Source organism: Citrus sinensis, chromosome 2 (assembly GCF_022201045.2).
Source record: "Citrus sinensis cultivar Valencia sweet orange chromosome 2, DVS_A1.0, whole genome shotgun sequence".
NCBI classification, from domain to species: Eukaryota; Viridiplantae; Streptophyta; class Magnoliopsida; order Sapindales; family Rutaceae; genus Citrus; species Citrus sinensis.
Window position 1 is genome coordinate 12,881,080 of NC_068557.1, and position 27,252 is coordinate 12,908,331.

The 27,252-nt window shown below is 33.4% G+C and overlaps 2 protein-coding genes across 2 annotated transcripts; one reads left to right on the plus strand and one right to left on the minus strand.

Annotated features, from left to right (window-relative positions):
* The first annotated feature begins 11,791 nt into the window (after positions 1-11,791).
* Positions 11,792-16,602, plus strand: LOC102625148 (mannan endo-1,4-beta-mannosidase 2-like). The gene is made up of 5 exons (XM_006494880.4): positions 11,792-12,787; positions 13,446-13,643; positions 14,905-15,027; positions 15,499-15,710; positions 15,954-16,602. The coding sequence occupies exons 1-5, from the start codon at positions 12,428-12,430 to the stop codon at positions 16,306-16,308; spliced, it is 1,248 nt and encodes a 415-aa protein (XP_006494943.1). The 5' UTR covers positions 11,792-12,427; the 3' UTR covers positions 16,309-16,602.
* Positions 16,603-16,916: 314 nt separating this feature from the next.
* Positions 16,917-18,013, minus strand: LOC102624865 (uncharacterized). The gene has a single exon (XM_006494879.4). It carries the CDS (start codon positions 17,610-17,612, stop codon positions 17,016-17,018), a length of 597 nt encoding a protein of 198 aa, XP_006494942.1. The 5' UTR covers positions 17,613-18,013; the 3' UTR covers positions 16,917-17,015.
* Between the last annotated feature and the right edge of the window lie 9,239 nt (positions 18,014-27,252).

A 27,252-nucleotide genomic window follows, 5' to 3' on the forward strand; every position in this document is an offset into this window, starting at 1 on the left:
GTATAGCGTCTGATTTAATCTGTTTGGGGACGAGTACAATTTTTGTACCCATTGATTGGAAGGATTGGATACGGATATAAGACACTTTGGCCCGCACCCGCTACAAAACCCATTTGACTTTTTTTTTTAATGTTAAAATTGGCTATTTATTTAATAGCAAACAAAGTAAATAATAATGTAATAAAGAGCCTAAAACGTTAAATTAGCAGCTTGCCAATTGCCATCATTCTTTAAGGATATCAAAAGTCCCTCTAAAAAACTTTGAAAAAGATATCAAAAGTCAATTTTGAATACTTTAACGTCTTACAAATAGTTTAAAAGGAAAAAAAAAATTCAAATTGAGGTACTTGATCGCCCTTTAGTTTAAAATTTATAATTCTAAATTTTGGTGCTCTTTGTGTGTTTTATAATTTTAAATTGTGGTGCACTTTGTGTGTATGTATTTTATCTAAATTTGAAACTAATTTTTTTTAAAATTATGGTGTGTATTGTCTTTTAGTTCAAATTTTATAATTTTAAAAAAACTGAGACTATTTAAACCACCAAAATACTCACTAAACTCACCTTTTAATAAACTTTTTATGACCAAAACATCCCAAAAGTAAATTACAATTATAGACAAGATAATATGGTTAAATTAAAAAAAAAACACTATTTCCATCTTGATCTCCTTTTTATTGTTCTCTCTCTTTATTCAATGGGTATTGATTGGATCATTTTCAATGGTATTAAATTAATTGGAATCACATAAGATAATTACTTAAGAGATATTCTTTGTCAATGAGAGAAGGAAAGTGCCGGGGGAATGAAAGTTGTTTGCTTGCTTGATGTGACCTTGCTTCTAAGTTCAAAGATGGTACAATTTGAATTTTGTTTCCCATATGCGACTGGAATAAAGATCGAAAGAAGTTGGATTTAGCTAATAAGTTCTTCCTAACCCAATTTCTTATTACTCAGGTGTGTTTTTTAGTCAAGATTTATATATTCATGTGTGAGAATATAGTGCAAATAAATGGTGGAGAAAGATTTTTTTTTCACTTGGTGTGATTTATGATTTTGTTATTTGGTGTAATTTATGAAAATATGTTCAAAGGTTAATGGGACAAAAAACAATCGATGGAAAAAATGAATATGAGAGTAAAACCTTACCATTTGTAATGGTGGAGGAAGATCCATAAATAATTTCAGAGATAGAGAAAGGACGAAGAAGCCTTGAAAAAGAAAATTGCACAAAATATAATAATTTTGTTCAATAAAAGTATAATAGGTGCTAAGATGGATTTGTTAAGTAAAGCATAAAATTTCAAATTATGATGATGGTTTTATTAAGTAATTGGGTTTAATGAGTATTTTAGTGGATTCAAATAGGTTTGTTCTTTTAAAAAATATGTGTTAATAGGGTGAAATTATTTGAACCAATCAATTTCCTTTCTACATTCTATTTTTATTTAAGAATTTAATTATCTAAATAATTTTTTAAAAATACTCAATTAATTCTTTCTTCTTTTTCTCTTCCCACCTTCACAAATTCTCATTAGTTCATTCAAAAATATTCTTTTACCTATAAACAATCGGTATAACTAATTAAGAGAAATAAAATCCACCATTTAGAAATGAATATTAACAAATTTTTATTAGCTATAAAAGTTAATGAATATCAATAAATTTATTTTCACTAAACACAAAAACTAATGAATAAAAAAAAATCTTGCATATATAGATCATGATATAATAAGAAAAGTCAAAAAAATGAATTTAAAAGAGAATGAAATTGAGTATTTAGTTTGTAAAATATGAAAGTAAAGAGAGAATGCACAATTGTAAGATAGAGAGAAAAATATATTAGAGAAGGGTAATTTTAAGAATTTTAAATTTTAAATTTTTAATAATGAATTTATTTTTAAAATGGGTGTAGAAAAGAATTTAGTAAGAGCTTGAGAAAGGAATTTCTTCTGTTTTACCTATGCGGATGTGGGTATTGACCGTTCTATACCATACCCTAGCTGGTTACTATCCCTACCCCACGTAGACTCTGGAATAAGTTTTTGGGTTAAACTTTTATTCGGCTTATCAGGGTAGGCTTTACTTTCCATCTTGGTCCAAGATTCTTGATAATCTTATAGGCTATAACCAATTCCATGTTTTAGGTTTAATTATGCATACTTATTAATAATAATAATAATCATAATAATCATACATTTCTTCAACCAAAAGACACTTACTTGCCTGTTCACTTGCTTCTAAGTTCTAACAGCATTTCTTGGGAATTATTACTTCTTTTATTTAAGTCGAAAAGAAAAGAGTGTCCAGCCCACAAAAAACTTGGACCAATGTTTGTGTAGCTTGATACCAGTAGCCCAACCTATAATCAAAAGGGATCTTGATTCTTGGACACAAACACTAGGCCCATGGGCTATGTCATTTTCGTATATGGAATTTTCCCTGTTGCTATAATTATATACGGTATTGATAATTAAGATAGTGTTTACTTGCTGGAGTGGGAGTGTAGAGTGTGGATTCCTCCCACTCCAATGTTTACTTACTTTAAAAGAGAGAGGAGTGGGAGTGGAAATCCGTGAGTCCCACTCAATTTTGGAGTGGGGAGTGAGATTCCCACTCTCATGGGAGGAGGTGGGAGTGGGAATCCACTCCCCCCTCATCTCATTTTCTCCTTATAATTAAAATAAAAATAAATAAATAATATTTAATAAAATAAATAATATCATATTTATTAAAAATAATAATTATATCATATTTATTTTATTAAATTTAATAAAATAAAAATAAATAAATATTATATTTAAATTAATAATATTAAACATTAATTTTAATAAAATATTAATTATTTATTTAATTAATAATAATAAATATTTTATTTTAAAAAAATATTAATTTTGTACTATATTATCAATAATAATATTTCATTTGTGTTGCTATTATTAATAATTTTTATTCACATAATTTAAATTAAAATTAATAAAAATTTATGATTTACATAATTAAGAATATTAGTAATTATTATTAATTTATAAATATAATAAAATATTTATTTTATTTTCCAAATATATATTTTATTTTCCAAATATATTTTTTATTAATTTTTTAATTACAAATTATAATTCTGTTCATAAGGATAAAATTGTAATTTAAAATAATTTACTCCCAATCCAAGACAAAGTAAACAAATAATTGAGATTCTGATTGACAATCCATACTTTCATTTAGTCTAAGTAAACACCCTACTCCTACTCCTACTCCACACTTTTAATCCAAGAATTTCCACTCCTCAAGATTCCCACTCCAATCCAAAAAGTAAACGCAGCATTAAGAGAATGAAGGACAATAGTAGAAGAATTGAAAATAGTAGGAAAAGAAAGGTACCGGCCTGTTATAACTCTTTTTTTTAATTTTTTAAATAATGTTTTAATCGGTTTATTAACCAGTTACAATATTTTTTAATTTTTAATGTTTTTATAAATATAAATATTTTACACCATTGATTAAAATCCAGTTGTACACATTTATAATATTATTGATGCTTTAAAATAACAGCATCATATAATGGTTTTCAAATATTTATTCTCTTAAATTCTCTAATAAGGTCAATAACTCTTTAGTTCAGTTAATTGACATCTCATCTTCTAGTCTTTTTATTTAATTATATGATTAAAATTAATTAAAATTAATTAAAAAAATACAATTGTAGCATATGTTATAAATGATAATTAAAAAAAAGTTCAAAATTTTACTCTTTTACAAAAAATAAATTAAAATGAAAATAATCTTCAAAATGACACACCAAACAAAAAGGCTACTAGATATTAAGATTATTTTGTAGATAATAATTTTAAATCATAACACAATAATATCTAGATCACAACTCAATCAATCAAGTCTATAATGTCCTCTCGAAGATAAATTATTTAAATAAAACCTCATTTGTCATTTTATGGGAGAAAGTTGTCTCAAATCCGAAGATTGGGTTATTTATGATATGCACGGTTGCCTCCTGTCCACTGTCGGTGGCCTCAATAACAAAACATACTAATAATATCATATGATATGATGATAATATTTGTATTTTGGGAATCTTGATAAACCCCTGGACTAGGGATGGCAAAACTTCGGGTCGGGCTCGGGCTTGGCCAAACCCGACCCGACCCGATCAATAAAAAACTAAAATCCGACCCTAAAAAAGCCCTACCTATTTTTTGGTAGGGTCGGGTCGGGCCCGACCCGAATCGGGCCAACATCGGGTCGGGCTAAGCCCGACCCTACCAAAATTATTTTCCAAATGCAGCTGCAACTTGCATTTCCAGATTGCATTTCCAAATTCGTGTGTACAAAGAAATCAATTTACAACGTATAGCATCCACTGGACCAATCTTTTTAATCGTTAATTAATATATAGTTACTGATCTATAACAAATTCTTTCCATCACTACAAAATAAAATAAAAATTCAATCTAGCGGAATGCATCTAATGACAAAAATTCATGTAATTACAAGTTTACAACTTAAAAAGCAGTGAATTGGATTATAATTACAATTTATAATTACAACTTAAAAAGTTCAGCAGAGTTACAGAACCGATCGAGGCTACTGGTTTTATGGCTAATTACAGAACCAATCGAGGCTACTCACTCACCTAGCGGCGTCGCGGTTGGTCAAGATGGCGGGTTACGATGGCGGAAGAAACGCGACAGTCAGATGCGACAGCGAGACCTTTGGAGTTTGCGACGGCGAGACGCGATGGAGAGGCGCGACGGCGAGACGCGGCTGATTGGCTGGCGTGCGTCGACAGTCACGATGCTGCTGGCTGACTCGGCGGTGGGCTAGGTGGCAGTGGCTGGCTTAGTGGCTTAGGGTTTTTGAGTTTGAGAATTGAGAGCTGTGCTTGACTAGTTGACTGCGTGAGTGAGTTGTGTGATTGTGTCTTGGTTAAGTGTGATGCAGCTGTTTGTGATGTGTGCGTGCACCCGTGCAGCGTGTGTGATGTGTTGTGTTTTTTTTTTTTTTTTTTTTTTGTAAATAAGGTCGGGTCGGGTCGGGTTGACTATAAGCCCGACCCTGACCCTAAATTTGATCGGGCCTTAAAATTGTGGCCCGAACCCGACCCGAAACCCGAAAATTCAGGCTAAAGCCCTAACATATAAGGTCGGGTCAATCGGGCTAAAATTCGGGCCGGGCTAAATTGCCATCTCTACCCTGGACTCATCAATAATCGTCCTTATTTTAATTACAAGTTAATTAAATTATTTGTACACGTGGATGGCAAGAAATTAATTTGACCTTGGTTTTGAAAATCAAATGCTAGTGACCCGAAGATGGTATTGTTAATGGCATGAGGTGGGACACCTGTTTCTGCGGATCTTAATAAACAAAGTAAAGAGCAAAGGATAATACGTAGGTCAACAAAAAAAGAAAGCAATACGACTAGTGATTAGGTTTTAAAGCTCTATAAATAATGATCAATTATGCAATAATAATTAATCTTGCATTAATATATATGTGTGTGTGTGTGATCTTTCTTTATTATTACAATCTATGTTTGGTGAACAATTAAAGTCTGTACCCAAAAAAAAAAAGATGATAGTATCGAAAGAGTGTCATTATATCAAAACTTGTTTACAATTTTAAAGAAATAAATTATCATCAAAAGGACGCATAATTTAAGAAACAATATAACAATGCTTTTTCTTTGACCCTTTTGATAGCTATTACATTTGTGGATGTGTATATGTGAAAATGTGGTCCTCCGTGAAAATCTAGATACAAAATCAATTTAATATCGTAAATTTCGGCTTTGATTGCTGTTGGTACTCAGACATTGGGACCCATACCTAAAGAAATTCAGAAGCTAGCAAAATTTTAGGATCCGACTATGAGGATTGATATGATATCTTCTAAACTTTTAAGCATTTTGTGTTAATTTTCGTTATAGTATATGAGCATGATTTATTTATTTTTATTTATTAAATATTAATTACTATTTAAATTTATTAGTAAAAGATCTGATCATGAAAAAATCTTAATCCTCAATTACATTACTCAATGGAATTGTGTATCTCCATACTATCACATGTTAGAAAATCAATAAAAGAGTAAATGTTACACATTTTAAAATTTAATCCTAAATCATATAGCATGCTATGTATAATTTATTAAATAGTTAATAAATTTTTTTATTTTAAGTGAATTAATTATATTATCTCACCAAGTCACCAACCACTAAATGAATATCACACCATGAAATTTTGAGATAAAATTTTAAAATGTGTGGTACCACTCTCAATAAAAAATTAATCAAATCTTATCATCTGGTGATATATTTTGGTATATGTATAGTACTCTCAAATATCATAGTCATGTACAAAATTCTAACTTCAAATTTTATACTTTATTGATATATAAAGTTCATACGTAGCCGATTTAAAAAATTAATCCAAATTATCACTTGTTGTGTGAGTATTTATGTTTCACTTTGATGGTCCGAGGAATGAAGCCAAAATTGAAACTTAGGGGCAAAAGTCATATGAGAACATTTATAGGGTATTTTCAAGACTTCAAGAATAAAAACTACTCCTCCTAGGGTATTTTCAAGAAAGCCTCTCGTTGAGCCCTCACCCAAGGTCACTGAGATTTTCTATAAATCCTCTAGTTGAGCCCTCACCCAAGGTCATTGAAATCTTAATGTACAACTATGAGAGTGACTTATCAACTCTAATACAGGCATACCATCTCGATCTGTACATTAATATGATCTTAATTTGAATTCTAAGATGATACCATTTACGGTTAAAAAAAAAATTTCAAGAAGAGCATAGAACCATCAGCCAACAAGAAAAACAATGTGAAAAAAAAAAAATAGAGAATAAGTAGAAAAACCATAAAACTAAAAACATAAAAACAAACAAAAACCAAAAATGAAATAAAAATAAAAGAGAAAGCAAAATAAAAATATAGAGGAGAAAAACCGTGGTTAAAAGTCATTGTCGAATTAATGGCTAAAGCACAAACCTTGTGTCATTTTCGATTAAAGCACATTAGCACAATATAGCTTTGACCAACAACACAACGCATCCGTGTGGACACAAATTTTATTCTTTATTTGGGACAAATTGAGAATGATCCTCACAAATCCACCTATCAAAATTCAAAACTATAATTAAAGGATATGTGAAGAACAAATTAAGGAAAATCCTTCGGTATTGAACCCGGCAAAACGCTCTTGTCACCGATCTCAAATCTGAATTCTCATCATCTTTTGCTTGCATGACGTTTAATTTATTTCATATTATTTCACATGGAAAATAACCTGATTGGACTATTAAGAAAAATAAATAAATAAATATTTTAAACAAGATATTTGCTGATCAAAGCAACAGTTGGTTGAAATCATTAGCGACAGAAATTCTTCTCCAATTTGCGTCATTTTCGATTAAAGCACAATACATCTATTATCTTTAACCAACAAGAAAATTTGAAAGAACTCAAGCTAGTAGCACACATTTGAAGCAAAGTTTTTCAATTTGAATGATATAATGTATAGCTTATTGCAGACAGAGATGAAAATGATATTTTATCTTTTATTCCGTAATGCATACTGAAATTTTGAAATTAATTAAAACAAAAAAGAAGAAGTTAAAATGACTATTAATCGATAAATGGCACGTTCCACATTATTACATATGTATCCTAATTATGTAAGTAGAGAACTCATTAAAAATTGTACTCTTTTTAACTATTAATTAAATATCTTATTGTAACGCAGAAAATACTTTTGAAATAGATCTAAAATAATATAATGAGTCAAACCTTCTCCTTTTTGTATATTGTAGCTCGACATAATACAATTTTTTTTTTTTAGAACATTGATGATACAACTTGAATCATTTCTACGTGGACAAAACTCGGATAATTTCTACTGGAAATCGTTGTTCATTACCACGTGTTGTGACTTCAATTCTCTTTATCACGAGTCTAAGGGTGCGTTTGGGATTTAGGTACTATAACTTTTAAGCTACAACTGCTGTGAAAAAAAAATGTAATTATGAAACAAAAGCTAATAATATATAGTAAATGTAAATTTTAAATAATAATTTTGATAAAATTATTAAAGTTATAATAGATTTTCCATTATAAAAGTAAAAAATCATATTAACATATCTTCTAAGTTACAGCAGCTAATGTTTATCAAAAACACTTTAGTGCTGTACTTTTTAAGCTGCAGCTGTCCAACCTCAATCCCAAACGCACCCTAAGACTTCAGACGAACTGAGCTCAGTTAATTGAGCTCATTGTTGAGTTAAAGTGAAAAAGCCATTTTTACCTTTAGGGTATAATGCAATAGCTTATTTTATTCTTTTTATATTAGATTGTCGTTTGAAAATAGTTTATTGTTTAAAAGTATGAATTAAATAGGCCATTACATCATACTGCAGAGATAAAAAGAGATTTGTTTTCCTTCATCTAAAAATAAACTATATAACAAGGGCATGTTTAATAGTAGGATAAAAAGTTTAGGATTGGATTATTTGAAACAAATCTTATCTTATCCCGTGTTTGAGTAAAAATGTCTTAGGATTGCTTACCCTAGGTCCATCATGTAATGCCGCTTACAAAAGAAAATTTATCGCATGGGAGACCATGGGATTAATTAGGTTAGAATTATATTGTTAGCTTAATTAAAATATAATAATTTATAATTATTAAAATTATATTAATATGTGATAAATGTAATAAAAAAGTTTGATTTTAATAATGTAAATAATAATTATGATAAATATCATTTCTAATTTTTAATGACAAACAATCAATATTTTTTTAAAATATTAGTTTTGACAATAATTAATTAATTAATTAATTTAAATGACATATTTAATATTATAATGTTTATTAAAAACAAATAATTAATATATTTAAATTATATTTGAGGTTTTTAATTAAAATATGAAAAAGAAAAAATCTAAATTCCAAATAATTTATTGTATATTCTGATAGAAAGTATTGTAATTATGAGTAAAAAATTATAATAATATTTTAGTTTATATAATTATTGAAATTTTTATAATTTCTAATTGACATTTTAAATTAATATTCACAATATTTAGTTAAATTTTGACGTTGATTGGTATTATTAATAATAAAAAAAATTTAAGTCAACAATTACAATTTTTTTATTTTATATTAAATATATTTTCATTTATAATAATTCAATTAAACTATGATTGGATAAACATTTATGTATTTTTATTAATATTATTAAAAAAAATTATTGTTACAATCCAATCTAATCATCATCTACACCAAAGATAACACAGCACTAAATATAATCGTGTCCTATTTTATCTAATCTAATCCAATTCTATCCTATCATATTCTATCTTATTATACCTTACATACTAAACGCAATTTGAACCAGTGGATAACTAATTTAATATGTGTGGAGAGCAAACAATGTGCCGCGTTACCGGAAAAATTACAAAAATTTAAAACTTATAGAGCTCTTGTGCTATTTTGATAATCACACGGGTTACAAACATATTGTTACTTTCCATAAATCAGTGGAATTTTGAATATTATTGACCAAAAATGGAAAGGAGGTTTGAATTAATTTAATATGAAAGAAGGTAATAGAGTGACAAGTGGAGCGTGGCCTTTCGCTTTCTAGCTTGGCCATCTGCACTGTGTCAACTCATGAATACTCTGCAAAGTAAAATCTGATTATTTAATTAAATAGAGATGATCCAAACAGCTTTCTATTTAATTATTATATATAGCCAGTTAGCCACTGACAAAGCCTAGCATTATTGTTTAGCTAAAAGCCTTCATTATAACAATAAGACATGTGTATGATTATGAGAAAGAGATTGAGGGGCAGAAGAATCTATCCTTCCCTCATTTGGTTCTTAATCGCACGAGGAGCATTATATGAAAGAGCAAGGAATTAAGCATCTATCGTAGTAGTCTCCTCGACAAGGACTCCAAGAATAACCAGTCTTCCATTTTGATATTAAAGGAAAAAAAAATGAGACTGGTATTACAATCACAAATTTATCAAAATTCCATCTAGATAATATACATAGTCCATTAATAATATTGTTAGAAGTTTGACAAGATCAATCTCAATTAGTACAAGAAATCTTATATTTGATATCTTAAATAAGTCCTAATTAATTTGTGAGTGTTAACTGACTCAACTAGTAAAATTTCTTATATTATTACAATAAATTTAGTATTCAAATTTTACTCACATGGGTGCGGAGGGATCTACTTTCAATTGATACAATGCTCAAAAGAAAATTAATAATAATAATTACATTTCGTGCAAATGAGCAAATTGCTTCTGTTAATCATAAATGAATCAAAATGAGTACTATGGTAATTAAGTGGCATACAGTTGTTGGTGAATTGAAATTTGATATTTCCTTCCAACTAAGACACTGACATTAGAACCCTCAAAAGCTTGATATATCATAATTTGCTGGAATCCTTATTGAGGAAATTGAAATGATTGTCTTTTTTTCTTGAGAAAAATGATTGTTTCTTTCTCCTTTTCCTGGTGTTTATGCTGATTCTTGGAACATTCATTGTGTTTGTTTTAAGAAATCAATACAACTTAAAAAGTGAAAATCTCAAGCCTTATCATTTTTAAATAAGTGTTGATGGATTAACTGCCAATTATTGTGAACTAATTAATTACAAAGACATATTTAAAGCCATAGAGCTCTGGCCCCTCAATGAAATAAACTAAGATTTAGACCTTATATAGATAGCATATTAAACAAAAAGTAAGGAGCTCATGCCTTTTTTTTTTTTTTTTTTTTTAAGAAAGGGCTTTTTGTTTTTTTTAAAGAAAGGGCTTTTTGTTTCACTCATTCGCCCTTTCCTTGCAAATCTTTTAGTTTATTTAAAAAATAAAAACTAATCTTGATCTTTAATGGTTATATTTTTTAGAATTATTTTATGTTATACTCTCACTGATTACACAAAAATCATAATCCTAAGCTTGAAAGAAGGGGGGAACACCAAAAACATATTTCTACGATTCTATTTGGTATTGTGTGGTGTAGTTTAAAAGTTGTTGTTACAATGAAAAAAGTTATAAATATAAAATTAAAATTAATAATGTATAGTAAATATAATATTAAATAAAAAATTTTAATAAAAAATAATAAAGACATTATAAATTTTTTATCATATAAATACATATTTACATTATCTTAACTTTCACACAATAAATATTTACTATATACTTTAATCCTATAAAACTACCCAACCTCATTCCTAAATGAAACCTATAACTCAATGCGTAGACTGTTGTAACCATTAACTCATAATTTCATTATCACCGGCATTGCATGCTATGCTAATACTATTAGGGAGATGAATCAATCAATAATCACCAAAAGTGAAAAGTGCAAATAAGTAAAAAGAAAACCTTCATGCTCGGACAAAAAAAGTAAATGAATTCATAAAACCTACCGTCACATGACAACAGCTTTGGAATTTATTTTATTATTAAAGGAACCCAAGATTTTCTTGAGGATTTTGGTAGTGAGAGATACAACAACGCCACCAACAGAAAGCAAAGCAACATCAAACATGGGGCCTACGCCATGGTGTTGATAATAGACTTGTTCTCTACTACAATATTAATTGAAGGGATCCCCTATCTTACATGCATGTAAGATACATGCCTCTCACATGAATAGTGTGTGAGTCCCACATATATACTATTCATGTGAGAGGCATGTATCTTACATGCATGTAAGATAGAGTTTGCCTTAATTGAAAAAAGAAAGTCAAGAAAACTGTAGAAAATGAGATGCATAGATCTCTAAATTAACAAATTCTTGACACAACATTCCACCCCCACACACACACGCACCATCTTCACCTCCCTTGTTTTTGACTGCTTTTCAGGCAAATCCATGTTAGGTGTGTCTGTGTCCCTTACTTAACCCTTTCTCTTGCTTCTTCCTCTTTCTCTTTCATCTCTCATTTAATGTGAGCTTCCCCCATTTGGCCCTTCCCCTCATTTCTTGCAAAGCACCCCCTTTTCTCCCCTTTCCCCTTGTAATAATAATAATAATAAGAAGAAGAAGATCCGAAACCCTCAATATGTCATCATACAATACAAATCTCCCCCATTGATGAAATTGTCGGTCTTTAGTTCTTTCCTAGCTTCCCCTTCAAAGTCAAGTATCTGGGTATCATTAAAATTTGATCTTTTTGGTGTTCTTTCTTTTGATTTTTTCCCCCATTTCACATTTGGGTGTCCATTGTTTGTTGGACTTTGTTGACAGAGAGCCAAAAGGGTGTTCAAAACTCTACTTTGTTTTGCGCAATTTGGTGGTTGGGTCCGTTGTCTTCTGTTTTAATTCTTTTGTTTGCCAATTAAATTGCTACAAATAGAAAAAGAATGGTCGCCGCCGGAAATGGACTGTTTTTCCCAATTATTGGTTTTGCATCATGTGTGGCTTTCATTTACATGTCTTTCGGTGGCTTGAATGTTAGTTATCCCAAAGAACCGGAGATGGGGTTTGTCACAAGGAATGGGACTCATTTCATGTTGGATGGAAAAGCCTTGTACGTGAATGGATGGAACTCTTATTGGTTAATGGACCATGCTGTACATGATTACAGCAGAGCTAGGGTTGGTGCAATGCTACAAGCTGGTGCTAAGATGGGTCTAACAGTTTGCAGGACTTGGGCATTCAATGATGGAGGTTATAATTCTCTCCAGATTTCACCTGGGCAATTTGATGAGCGAGTCTTCAAAGTAATGTAACTTTTACATTCTTTACTCATACTGTATTTTTTGGCAATATTTTAATTTATCACTGCCTGAATGATCTGGGATTTGGGTGTGTAGTGTGAACTTAACTTTAGCATTGCTCGCTTTTGTTTCTGTTAGATATCTGATTTTTAGCACTTATTGCCGGAATTACTTTGAAATTGAGAGTTTAGGGGACCCTATGTAGACTGGTGGGGATGAATTTATTGTTGGTGGATTTGTAATTTGTCACAAGCATTAAATTAACAGATGAGAGCAATATAACTAGTCTTTGTGGCTCTATAAATGGATCTTTTAATAGAAACTTAAACACAACATGGATTTACACAGTGTTGGTGCTAATTAGTCTTTCCTAGCTAATCAAGAGCACCTATCTCTGCAAACTTGTAACTCAGAATAGTAGCATAAAACAAATAGAATAAAAACAAAAAAGTATTCATACTTCTTCAATACCTCTAAAAACTTTATATTGCCCTGATTGAAGACTAGAGGATAAATCATGCTTGTCTTTTTGTCTTCCTTTTTGTCACAATCGAACAAATTAGATATTCTGCATAGCAAGATTTTCTTCTCATGGCCATTTATGTTAAAGGCCATCCATCTCTTTGATATGTGTTTTATTTTGACAACTAATTGTGTTCAGGCCTTGGATCATGTCATTGTTGAAGCAAGGAAAAATGGAGTTCGACTTCTGCTTAGCTTAGTTAATAACTTGCAAGCATATGGTGGAAAGACTCAGTACGTCAATTGGGCATGGGAAGAAGGAATTGGCATTAGCTCCTCTAACGATTCCTTCTTTTTTGATCCATCCATCCACAAATACTTCAAGCATTATGTCAAGGTATGTTGCTTTCTAGCTTTAACAACTATGTCTGTTTTCAGATCTGATTAGAGAAATAATTTGAATGCATCATGCAACTTATATGTAGAAGCATACTTAGGTTCTTTCGTATTGGGTGCTGATTCAACTAGTAAAGCTTCTTGGGGTGGTTCAAAAGGTCTATGGTTCATATCCCACCCACATCAAGGTCTAGATGGGGCTTGGTTATAATGGCGTAATCTTTAAAAAGTTGGGGGGGGGGGGGGGGGGTGGGGGGGGGGTGTGGGGGGACACTATTGTTTATTAGCGTTGTAATTATGCTGATGTTATAGCATGTATAACAGAATCAATCCTTGTTATATATGCCAAAAAGTAGAGCAGATGCTGAGGTGTGATCATCATCTATAGTTTTGTTGGTTGTCATATACAAATCCAGTTAAACCCTATGCTCCAAGTACTCTGGATGGTTGGCAACAGACAATGAATTGTAATTTCAAGCACTTGGTAAAAAATGATGATCACAAATAACAAAAACTTCTCCCATTCCTATGATCAACTCTAAGATTTACGGTCGGGAATCATCTGGATTACAGAATAAAGGTAAATGAGTGCTAGGATGACTTCCTAATGTAAGCCTTAGAACATAATTTCCTTCTAATCCCTCATCCTTTCCAAGACAAATTTGGATAGTACAATAGGATATTGTTGGTGAATCGTGATTGATACATTTTTAAACAATTCCAGATCATGATTGAACAGTACATGCTGAACCATGAGCTTTTGAATACACTGGTACTGTTGGTTAGGAAATGTCAATGCAAGGAACAGCTAGAAATTTGAAACAGAAGCATGTTTTCAAAATCATGGAAAAGTATCTCACAAATCATTTAATGGAGAAAGTGAAAACAAGATGAAAAAGATAGAGATGTGTGAATCGACTTTTATTTGACTGTCTATTTGTCAATGCTACTGGATGGAGCATGTATTGTTCTCAGTGCCACATGATAAAACTGGTAGACTATCTTCATAACTTGAATAAAATGATAATTTTAACTCCAGCGCCAACCAAAAAATTGGATGCTCTATTTTTTTGCTATAGTTTTCCTTCTTGAACATAGCATTTTTGAAGAAACTTTTTGTCAAGTGATTTTGTCTGGTATGTCAATGTACAGTAAAGCCTGATGCTAACTGCTTCTGTTGCTAATACATGTCGTAAATGCATTTTTTTTCACTGCCTAGTCTATTATATGTTTTCTCATTGCAATCCATTTCCCTTTTCCAGACTGTACTCACAAGGAAGAACACCATCACAGGAGTTGAATACCGTAATGATCCAACCATCTTTGCATGGGAGCTGATTAATGAGCCTCGTTGCATGTCTGATCCTTCTGGTGACACTCTTCAAGTAAGCTGTAAACTCCTTGTCCTTTTTATTTCCTTGCTGCAGTCAACCATAGAAGATTCTACACCATCTAACTTTAATCAAACTTTAAAATGAGTCCTCTGACTTTCCAAAGAATTTACAGCATTTCTGAGTGTGAATTCTTATCTAATTTTCATTCAAAAACTTTTGGAATCAAACTCCTTTATCTTGTCTCACTAAAAATGAGTAGGATGAACAAGTAATGGTGAATCTATTGGCTAAACTGCACCCACATTTGTTAGTGTAGTCTTATAATTTCTTGGGAACTTTAGCTTGTAAATCTTTTGATGGAAACCCAAACCTTAATTCATAGCTTTCTGACACTCTTGCCCTTGTTTTGTTCGTCCCTCAATATTATTGTCAATATTTTCTTGCACAAGGGAGAGATTCTTTGCTATTTAAATTTTTCATTTTATCTATGTATTAGTTAATTGTATGTCAATACAAATGCAGGATTGGATAGATGAAATGTCAGCTTTCGTGAAATCAATTGACAAGAAACATCTTGTCACTGTGGGCCTTGAAGGATTCTATGGTCCTAAAAGTCCCAAGAGGTTAACTGTTAACCCAGAAATGTGGGCCTCTGCTCTTGGATCTGATTTTATTCGCAACTCCAATAATGATAACATTGATTTTGCTTCTGTTCATATCTACCCTGATCATTGGTAAGCATTTAATTCTTTTTGTTGATTTGATCTGAAATTGCACAATTAGAGATCATTACTAGAAAAATGAATAAAGCTTGCAACTTTGCACAAATTCTCATTTTAAGCATTTTTAGAATTGGTTGATGAATCAAAGTGTTTCAGTTCTCTCGAACCATTAATGATATTTCAAATTAGGCATTCCTTATCATATTCTTGACTGTTATGTAACCTATATTATTTTCATCCTACTATTCCTTGTAGGTTTCATGATCTAGAATTTGAAGACGATTTGAAATTCGTCACCAAGTGGATGCTTTCTCACATTGAAGACGGCGACAAAGAATTGAATAAGCCTGTGTTTTTCACTGAATATGGATTGTCAAACCTGATCAAGGGCTTTGAACCGTCACTCAGAGACAAGCTTTACAAAACAATTTTAGATATTGTCTATAAATCCGCCAAGAGAAAGAGGTCCGGAGCAGGTGCTTTAATCTGGCAACTATTTGTTGAAGGAATGGAAGAGTATAATGACGACTTTGGAATTGTTCCATGGGAAAGAACATCAACATACAAGCTGTTAACAGAACAATCTTGCCGGTTGGGCAGAATCTCCTGACTGAATCTAGAGAAAGGAAACTTGAAAGAATTGTGTTCCCATTGACAGAGAAAGTCTTTAATTCTTTGTAGTAGTCTAGTAGATATTGGTTCTCTTTTGCAGTTTGAATTCGGCATTTAGCGAGGGAGAGAGAGATGCAGTTCATTGGTTCTGTACTATATTGATCCCTCAGCCCCATACATATGATGTAGTTCTCAGATGTGGGTGAATACTAAAAATGGCGTCGCTATCATATGGCCATCTTGCATATGAGGTTAAAGCCAAGCTGTTATAAATTATATTGCTTTTTGGAAATTGAAGAGTAGGTGAGATTTTCTGTTTTCTTGTCATCCAAAATATTAATGGAAGAATGTCACCGGTCTCAGGTTGAAGCTCAAAATGAAATGATCACACAAGTGATGTGATTTGAAAAGAGTAATCATATACACATTCTAAATTTTAAATCAAATTATATCACTAGTGGGTAACATGTTTTTAAAGATTCAAGTGACCTAAATTATATTATTTAATACCATATCAATTGAAATAATTTTTTAAAATAAATAATATATAATGTGTGTGTAATTCATTGTCAGTTTTTGGCTGACGCGTTCAGAGAAACATCGGACTTGCAACGCAAACATAAAGTTCCATTTCATCTAAAGAAGATCCAAGAGATAGATACAAACAAAAGAAACCCTTTGGTGATAACAAAAGATCAAACAAATTCATTTCATTTTTAATCCACGCCTAGCTAATCTTGGGGAAGTTCTAATATCAGTCATCATATTCTTGGCCTTTTTGGTGGTCTTCTCAGCACTCACACTCACTTCCTTGACCTCGTCACCCCCCTTCAATAACTTGCTTCTTGTCGTCACTCCAATCAAACCATCATCATCATCAGCGACTGCATCAAAATCATTTACCAGCTTCCTCTTATAACTCTTCTTCTCAACAACTTCTTCCTCTTCTTCTTCGTCACTCAAAGCCAACAACCTCCTTCTCTTCACAGCCGCAGGGGCCGGTGGGGGCGAAACGGAAGAACCCTTGCGTGGGCTGTGTTTGATTTGGGTTTTTCGGAACTTTTCGCGCTCTATACGGAGTTTGGTGACGGAGCCCTCGATCCGGCCTTGAAGGCGGAGGCGCGAGAAGCTGAGACCACCCATGGACCAGTGAGCTTCGTTGGCCCAGGAGAGAAATGGGTCCATGACGGACACTGGCGGATCAACACGCTCTGGGTTCAGCTTGGTGTCGGTGAAGATGCGGGGCCGTGGGAGGCTGCTGCCGTAGAACTTGCCTGGCCCCAAAGGTACGCGTGCCACCATGCCTGCGGAATCTAATTTGGGCTTCTCAATTTTTTTGGCTTGATTGAGGGATTTTAACAAACAACTGGTGTATGCAGTGAAAATGGGTGATTTGGTGACCGATGAGCCGTTGCTTAAGGCGGCCGCAGTGATGGGCGAATTTGGTATGTTGCATTGTTATATAGAGGGAGAGAGTGGCGGGAAGAATTGGCGCCTAAAGTTGGCGCCATGAATTTTACATGTTTTGGTGATCGCTGATTCCGCGCTTCACGTTTTTGTGTGTGCGTTTCTGATGCTTCGATTGGATTGGCTAATTCAATGTGCCAGCTCAGGATTTGCTGGAAAATAAAGTTGCTTGTAACTGTCCTTTTTTTCGAGTGATTCTTATATGCCGATAGGACACTTTTGGGTGCTTTTGTAGCACAGCTCTTTTTTGATTTGTCTATAATTTAATGACAATTTGAATTTTAGAGCTTTTTAAAAAATATATAAATATTTTTTTTTTCAGAATTTCACCTAAAATTAATAATTTTTTTTATTTATCCACCGTGGTCTTAACTCAATTAAAATTTTACTGGCATCATATGATTAAAATTGTCATTTTACTTTAACAATAAAGAACCAAGTTGTTCAAACACATTGAAATTAAGAAAAAAAAAAAGCAAAAAGTGGTCCAGTAGTATAGCAAGCACGCCATTGTTTATTCTCACCTTCATTACCCACCACTGTGCATGAAGAAGCTTAAAAGTCCCACCATTTTTTTTTTCCAATTTCCATCCATTTTCATCAATAAAATAAGCTTGAGTATCGAAGCTTTTGTCCATTCGAAGATTTGGAGATTTTTAAGAAATCCACTAATCGTTTACGAGCCTTGATGTTTCGATTTTGTTGATGCGAGATTCTGGTGTCTGCTCGTCCACGACCAGGATCTCTCCTCAACTCCTGAACTCACGACCAACCGAGGATACTTCTCGTAACCCTTCTAACTGAGCAGAGCAATGCCTCGTATGACTTCTACTTAGCAGACTCATGCGCACACAGAAACTGGTCAGAGCACGCTGGGAATTTTCCCGGCATAAACTCTCTGACACTTAAGTCAGAAATTTAAGTTTACTTTTTTGGGAAACTCGGCCACTGATCTCCTGGCTCTTTAATGGTCTCTTAGGCAATAAACTAACTATGAATTTTCCTCTCGTTTCTCAGTAAAATGCTTTTTTCTTTAGGTTCTAATGTAAAAGTGTCTAACCCTTTTACCTTCGTTGATTATCTTTTTATAGCCTTCCTACGAATCCGGCCCCCCACGATCCACGTCTATCACTTCCCCCAGCTCACGGAAGTGGATGCTTGAATGTCGTAGTTGCGGCTGGGTGGGTTTCGTGCCTAGATTCTCGAATAGGAGTGCACGTCTCGTTAACCGCTATAGACTGGGTTTGCCGACCTTGATCCCCAGCTGGAAAGGCTCTCGGCTCCTAGCAGGAACCCTGCTCGAACTATGGTCAAGAAGAGGACGTCCTCGAGATCAAGCAGTGAATTCCTGCTCTTGGATATCTGCTACCAGACTTCACCTATCTGCTCACTTACAAGGAGACCGGCTTATCGTTTAGGGTATGGCTGGTCCGCGAGAAATGCACCCTCAAACACCAGTCCCCTAATTTCTGGTATTGGTAATGTAATGGGCCAATACTAGAAAATTAATAATTCTGGCTTGCTCGGGATATGAAATGACTTCATCATTTCAAGCGGAGGAACTGCCCGCTTTTTACGCCCACCCCTCTTTTCTTGGTTGCCAACAACCGTTTTCTTTGAAGAGTCGTGTCGCAATTAATCGCGGGTGATGTGGCAGGGATCCGTCCATTCATTTGAACTTCAAACCGATGGTTATAAAACCCTTGGAATTCGTCCCGTTAAATGCCTGATAAACCAAAGGTTTATGTTGTTAGCCTATATGGCTATAAATATTGATTTTGATGATAACAAACCACATGTATTTATTAAGTAAAGATTTATGAATTGTGCTTTTATAATAAGAAAATGATGTTATGGAATTAAAGTATTTTGGACTAAATGAAAGTATTTTTAAAATCTTTGATAGTGTTCTTAAATTTCAGATTTGAACCTATTTAAAATTATTTAAATATTTTTGGGCCATTCTATAATTTCACAAAGTTTGGGCGAAGTCATAATTTCAGAAAGTTGTGGGATTGACAAAGCATTATTCTAAAATTCTGAAATTGGACCTTTTTGCAAACTTTCATAACGTGTTGGGCCACACTATAGTTTTATAAAGTTTTGGGGTCAAACTGAAAATCTGGGAAAATTTTCACTGTAGCAGTTATTTTAGCAAGCGGCAATCCGGATTCTGACAAATGGAAGTCCGGATTTTGGGCAGAATGTATCCAAATTGACAAGAAAACATTTTGGGCAGAATGTATCCAAATTATAAGAACTCAAATCCAACTCATTTTCAATCTCTCCAACAAGCAAAAACAAAAAGCACACGTGATATCTTGAGCTTTCAAACTTGCGAAATACAAACATTGAATCTTTTTTTGTTCTTCATTTTCGAATATCTACTCATTGAGTGAGTTTCATTGTAACATTCATTTATTCATCTCAATTGTAAGAGTTTGAGTGTGTGAGACACTTGAGTGAAGAGATTGGGAGATAATCTCTTAGTTGTAAAGGTTTATTGACACCTCAAAGTCAATTGTAATCATTGAAGCCTTGGAAAGGCTTGGATAGTGGAATCCTCAAGCTTGGATCGCTTGGAGGCGTGGACGTAGGCGGGTATTGCCGAACCACGTAAAAATTCGTGTGTTTATTTCTCTTCTTCCTTACTCTTTAATTATTGTGCTTTTAATTGAACTTATTGCTTTCAATTCTTATTAAGACATTAGATTGCTTGTTGTGTGGATTTGCTAGGATAATTTTTAAAATTTCAATTCACCCCCCTCTTAGTTGCACACTTATATTTCATTTGGTATCAGAGCAAGGTGCTCTTATTTAGATTTAACCATCTAGAGTTAAAGATCAATGGCAATTCAAAATGATTCCACATTTAGGAAAGGGCAGTCCACCACTAGACCACCTTACTTTGATGGAAACGATTACCCATATTGGAAAATTAGGATGAGAATTTACTTGCAAGCCTTAAATTATGAGATTTGGGAAATCGTTAATGATGGTCCTTTCATGCCTTTGACTAAAAATGAAGTAGGAAAAGATATTCCAAAACCTTCACGGGATTGGAATGAATTCAAAAAGAGAAAAGCTTCTCTAAATTCCAAGGCCATGAATGTCTTGTTCTGTGCACTAGATAAGAAAGAGTTTCATAGAGTGTCTAGTTGCGAAAGTGCTAATGAAATTTGGCACAAACTTGAGGTTGTCTATGAAGGACGAACCAAGTGAAAGAATCTAAAATAAGTAGGTACACTCGATAATATGAATTGTTCCAAATGGAACAAAATAAAAATGTGTACTCTATGTATACTAGATTCACGGACATAATGAACACTTTAGGAGCCCTAGGAAAAACTTTTTCAAATAGCGAAAAAGTCAAGAAAATCATTAGGTCTCTACCTAAGGAATGGAGACAAAAAAGGATTGCCATTGAGGAAGCCAATGATTTAAATGTATTACCTATTGATGATTTAATTGGCTCTCTCATTTCATATAAAGAAGATTTGGCAGCTGAAAAAAGGGCATGAGGAAAAAAAGAAAAACATTGCTCTCAAGGCTTCAAAACGTGAGAGTGATGAGGAAAGCGAAATGGATGATGAGGAGTTGGCTATGTTGGCTAGAAGATTCAGAAAATTTTACAAGAAGAATAATGAGCAGAGAAAGTTCAGAGGCTACAAGAATAAGAAGGAGAAGAAGGAGCCAATCACTTGTTATGAATGCAAGAAGCCCGGACACATACGACCGGAATGTCCTCTTCTCAACAAACTCAAGAAGAAAGCTATGGTGGCCACATAGGATGATAACGATAAGGAAACAAGTGATGAGGATGAGCAACAAGAAATGACAAACTTAGCTCTCATGGTCGTTGGGGAAGAATCATGTGATGAACTTGATGAGGGCTCAAAGAAAAAGAAGAATAAGTGGTATTTGGACAGCGGTTGTTCAAGGCACATGACAGGGAATTATTCTTGGTTTTCAAGCTTTACCAAGATCGAAAATGGTGGAGATGTATCATTTGGGGATAATTCAAAAGGAAAAATCATTGGAATTGGAAATGTCGGTAATGTATCCTCTACCCTCATTGAGAATGTGGGTTTGGTTGAAAACTTGAAACACAATTTGCTTAGTATTAGTCAATTATGTGATAAAGGATATAGAGTTATCTTTGATGAATCAAAATGTGTTATTGAGAATGCATGTGATGGGAAAATCTTGTTTGTAGGAAATAGATATGTTAATATCTATACCATTAATATAGATTGTGCATCAACAAATGAGAAATGCCTCTCTGCATTACATGATGATGGTTGGTTGTGGCATAGAAGATTGGGTCATGCAAGCATAGATTTGATTCAAAAATCATGAAAAATGATTTAGTAAAAGGTCTTCCAAAATCAGTTTTCAAAAAGATAGAATTTGTGAAGCATGCCAATTTGGAAAACAAATCAAGACTTTCTTCAAAAGCAAGAATCATATCTCTACTTCAAAACCACTTCAATTGCTTCATATAAATTTGTTTGGACCTTCTAGATATGCTAGTTTAAGTGGCAAATATTATGCATTTGTAATTGTGGATGATTATTCTAGATATACATGGGTATTGTTCTTAGCTAATAAGGATGATGCCATTGATGCATTTCGAATTTTCTATAAAAAGGTTCAAAATGAAAAATGTTATTCTATTACTTGTATTAGAAGTGATCATGGTGGAGAATTTGAAAATCATGCATTTGAAAATTTTTGTAATGACTTTGGCATTGAACATCAATTTTCATTACCTAGGACTCCACAACAAAATGGAGTAGTAGAGAGAAAGAATAAGTCTATTCAAGAAATGGTTAGGACCATGTTAAATGAAAATTCTTTGCCTAAGTATTTTTAGGCCGAAGCCGTCAACACCGCTTGTTATGTTTTAAATCAGGTGTTGATTAAACATAATCTTAATAAAACTCCATATGAGCTTTGGAAAGATAGAAAACCCAACATTGGTTATTTTAAAGTTTTTGGATGCAAATGTTTTGTTTTGAACACAAAAGATAATCTTGGTCAATTTGATCCAAAATCTGATGTTGGTATCTTTCTTGGTTATTCAAATTCAAGCAAAGCTTATAGAGTTTATAACAAAAGAACTTTAGTTTTGGAAGAATCTATGCATGTTACATTTGATGAGACTAATCCCTCATCTACGGAGAAAGTCATTGTTGATGATAATGCAGAAGAAGAACAACAAGAAGAAGCATCAAATGACAACCAAGAAGACGCACCACCTGGAATTCAAGAGGATCATCATGAAGAACCAAATGTAGAGTAAAATGAAGGTACTTCACAAAAACTCCCCAAGGAGTGGAGGTATGTATCCTCTCACCCTAAGGATGTAATTTTAGGAAATCCCTCACGAGGTGTTACCACTAGATCATCTCTTAGGAACACATGTGAGCATGCTGCATTTATTTCTCAAATTGAACCAAAATCCTTTGCGGATGCGGAAAACGATGAATCTTGGATTATGGCAATGCAAGAGGAGTTGAATCAATTTGAGAAAAACAATGTGTGAGAGTTAGTTCCTAATCCGGAACATAAATCCATTATAGGTACTAAATGGGTATTTAGAAACAAAATGGATGAATCCGGTGTGGTTGTAAGAAATAAAGCTAGATTAGTGGCTTAATGTTACAACCAAGAAAAAGGAATTGATTTTGATGAAACGTTTGCACCTGTAGCAAGGTTAAAATCCATTAGGATGTTGTTAGCATATGCATGTCATAAGGATTTTATTTTATATCAAATGGATGTCAACAGTGCTTTCCTAAATGGATATATCATAGAGGAAGTTTATGTGAAACAACCTCCTGGTTTTGAAAATGAAAAATTTCCAGATCATGTGTATAAGTTATCCAAGGCTTTGTATGGTTTAAAACAAGCACCTAGAGCTTGGTATGATAGGCTTAAAAATTTCTTATTGGATAACGATTTTTCAATGGGAAAAGCGGACACAACTCTTTTTGTTAAGCATAAGAACCAAGACATACTTATTGTTCAAATTTATGTTGATGATATTATTTTTGGTTCTACTAATGAGTTGTTGTGTAAAGATTTTTCATCATGTATGAGCCAAGAGTTTGAGATGAGTATGATGGGAGAGTTGAAGTACTTCCTTGGACTTCAAATCAAACAAAACGAGGAAGAAATTTTCATAAACCAAGCCAAGTACGTGAAAGATCTACTCAAAAGATTTGGTTATGATAATGGAACGGAAAAAAGCACTCCTATGAGTACTACCATCAAGCTGGACAAAGATAAGAAAGGTAAGGAAGTTGATATCAAGACATATCGAGGTATGATCGGATCATTACTCTACTTGACTGCTAGTAGGCCTGATATTATGTTTAGTGTTTGCTTGTGTGCTAGATTTCAATCTTGTCCTAAAGAATCTCACATGCTTGCTGTCAAATGCATTTTTCGATATTTAATTGGCACTATTAATCTTGGCCTTTGGTATCCTAGAGGAACTTATATTGATTTAACTTGTTATTTGGATGTCGATTTTGCTGGGTATAAGGTTGATAGAAAAAGTACTAGTGGAACATGTCACTTCCTAGGCCATTCTCTTGTCTCTTGGTTTAGTAAGAAACAAAACTCAGTTGCGCTTTCAACCACCGAGGCAGAATATATTGCCGCAGGTAGTTGTTGTGCACAAATTCTATGAATGAAACAAACCCTTAGAGACTATGGTATTAAGCTTAATCAAATTCCTATCTTATGTGACAATACTAGTGCTATAAATCTTTCTAAGAATCCTATTCAACATTCTAGAACTAAGCATATAGAAATTAGACATCATTTCCTTAGAGATCATGTTCAAAAAGGAGATGTCGTAATTAAATTTATTTCCACTAAAAATCAATTTGCGGATATCTTTACAAAATCTCTTAGCGAAGAGCATTTTATAAAGATAAGACATAAGCTTGGAATGATGAATGTTGAATCTTAATTCATGTTTTACTATATAGCTTGATATGTTTGTTATTATATGGATTTATGGTTCATGAATTAGATGGCTTGATATGCTTGTAATTTTATGATTTTATGATTTTATGTTGCATGCATTAAATGGCTTATTGAAAGGTTTTAAATCTCAAAATGATTTAAAATTAATCAATATTTTAAGGCCGGAAATAAAATGGTGTGTGTAATACAAGTATAAGAGTTGGCAAATATTCCCTTTCCATTCATTCCGAAAAATATTTTTCCTTATTGATTTCTCTCGAGACAAATTCCGGATAACCGGATTAGCTTTGGTTGCTCTCGGGACAACATTCGGATAACCGGATTTTCAATCCGGAAAACCGGATTTCCTAAGCTTCATCTCTGCCTCATAACCGGTCTACCAGTTCTCAAATCCGGAAAACCGAATTCAAGAGCCCTCTTTCTTCCTCAAACCAGACTACCGGTTAGTAAAACCGGAAAGCCGGATTCGCAAGGAAAGCTTGCTGGACCAAAACCGGATTTCCGGTTATGTCAAACCGGAAATCCAAATTCGAGACTTTGGCAAACCGGCATTGCTATCTTCTGGATCCAACCGACAAGCCGGTTCATGTTATCCAGAAAACCGAATTTCGCGTGGAACCTTGCTGGTCACAACCGGAATTCCGGTTAGTGCAAACCGGAAATCCGGTTTCAAAAGCTATTTCAACTGTTCTTCTTCCCTTTTCAAACGGAAATCTGGTTCTCTCACTCTCTCTAAAAACCGTTTGCTTCTCTCTCTTTTTCACTCGAAAATCCTTCATTTTCTATCTCTTTCACATCAAATTAAATCAAGAAAATCATTCCCCATCACTTCATTCACTCAAAACCATCTTTAAACTTCATTTTCAACATCCAAAACTTTAGATCTCAAATTTAACCTAGGGTTTATCCAAATTTTTCTCTCTCTAGATTTCTCACTCTTAAGCCATTTTTTATTCAAATTGTTTCTCCAAATCACTTTCAATCTTCATCATCTTCATTCTCCTTATCCTTTTCAACCCCAAATCAACCAAATCACAATGTCAAGCTCTCGGCCGGTTCGAAGAAAAGGCAAGAACCGGTTCAACAAACCGACCGACCACGGGAAGCAAGGGGCATCACCAATCAATCCAATTTCGAGTCCACACATTTTCAGAACAAGAAACATCTAGCCAAACGTTTTCATCAACAGTTCATGACTCGTGAGGTACTCCAAACCTTTTTTGTTTTACCGAATTGTTTGAATCATCTTAGTATTAGCAATAGAACTTTATTGCAATTGTTGGAAGATGTTGGTTGGCTTAATGCACTTGTTGTTAAGGAAAATGTATATCATGACTTGGTGAGAGTATTTTACTCGAATATGGATTATTCCGCGGAGAAAGAGAATCGAGTAATCACCACAGTTGGAGGAGTTTTGATTGAGTTTGATGATTCAGACTTGAACACCATCCTAGGATCTTCCGATGATGGCCTAGAAATTTTTTCACCGAGGAAACCTCCTGACATTGATGACTATGTTTATATTGATGCTGTTAAGAATATATGTCGTCGTGTCGACCTTTCCGATGAAGATTGTACTATCGATTTTCGCAACCTATGTCTTTGTCTTCAGTCTCGGATATTACTTCGTTTCATTCAGAGTATTGTCCTTCCTAGATCAGGCCATTTGGATGAGGTCTCTCATATGAATGTCGCCTTGATTGATTGTATTCTTAGACATCGTCCAGTTGACTTAGGATATACCATTGTCCGAAACATGCTCAGTATACCTAAGTTGATTACCCGCTCCCTTCCATATGGTCATTTCATTACCCGAATCCTGAAATTTTTTGATGTACCTATTAAAGAACCATCGTGTAGGCCGTCTAAGGGTATCAGAGATGATGCTATTCTCGGCTTAGGCTTTAAGTGGAAAAATGGCACTTGGGTCAAATACTCTGAAAACAAGTTTACCTTCCTTGCTCCAAGTGATGATCGGCCACTTAATGCTGTGGTTCCAGCCGATCAGCGACCCATTTTCTCACTCTCATTTCGGGAGCAGCGTAGACGCCATGATCCTCCCGTGATTGCTTCAGATCCTGTTGTCTCTGCATCCGTTTCATCACCTGCACGGCCTCCTACCTCTGGAGATGTTACTCTTCAGCTGCTTATGGATGAGGTGCAGACACTTTCGGTGCGGCAGATGTTGAGTGTTAGAAAATGCATATTTATAAAGGAGAAAACCGTCATTTTACATTTCAAGTCTTACTAACAACCCTTACTTTTATGTATTTAACATTCTTATGATTTAATTACGTGTGTTTTATTTTAATTAAGTAATTTATGTATTTTAGGGGCATTATAGTCATTTCACAATAAAGGAGAGATCAGACGGCAAAACGGACATCACTTTTGAACTCAGGACGGTCGAAAACCTTAGGAGGAGCATAAAAGGAAAAATGGCACTATTCACATGTACGGTACTATTCACGTG

Excerpts from the sequence above, each read along its gene's own strand:
- LOC102625148 (XM_006494880.4), top strand. The coding sequence starts at position 12,428 with ATGGTCGCCGCCGGAAATGGACTGTTTTTCCCAATTATTGGTTTTGCA. Across the intron at positions 13,644-14,904 it reads ACTTCAAGCATTATGTCAAG|ACTGTACTCACAAGGAAGAA; the intron begins GTATGTTGCTTT and ends TCCCTTTTCCAG. Across the intron at positions 15,028-15,498 it reads CTTCTGGTGACACTCTTCAA|GATTGGATAGATGAAATGTC; the intron begins GTAAGCTGTAAA and ends ATACAAATGCAG.
- LOC102624865 (XM_006494879.4), bottom strand. The coding sequence starts at position 17,612 with ATGGTGGCACGCGTACCTTTGGGGCCAGGCAAGTTCTACGGCAGCAGC.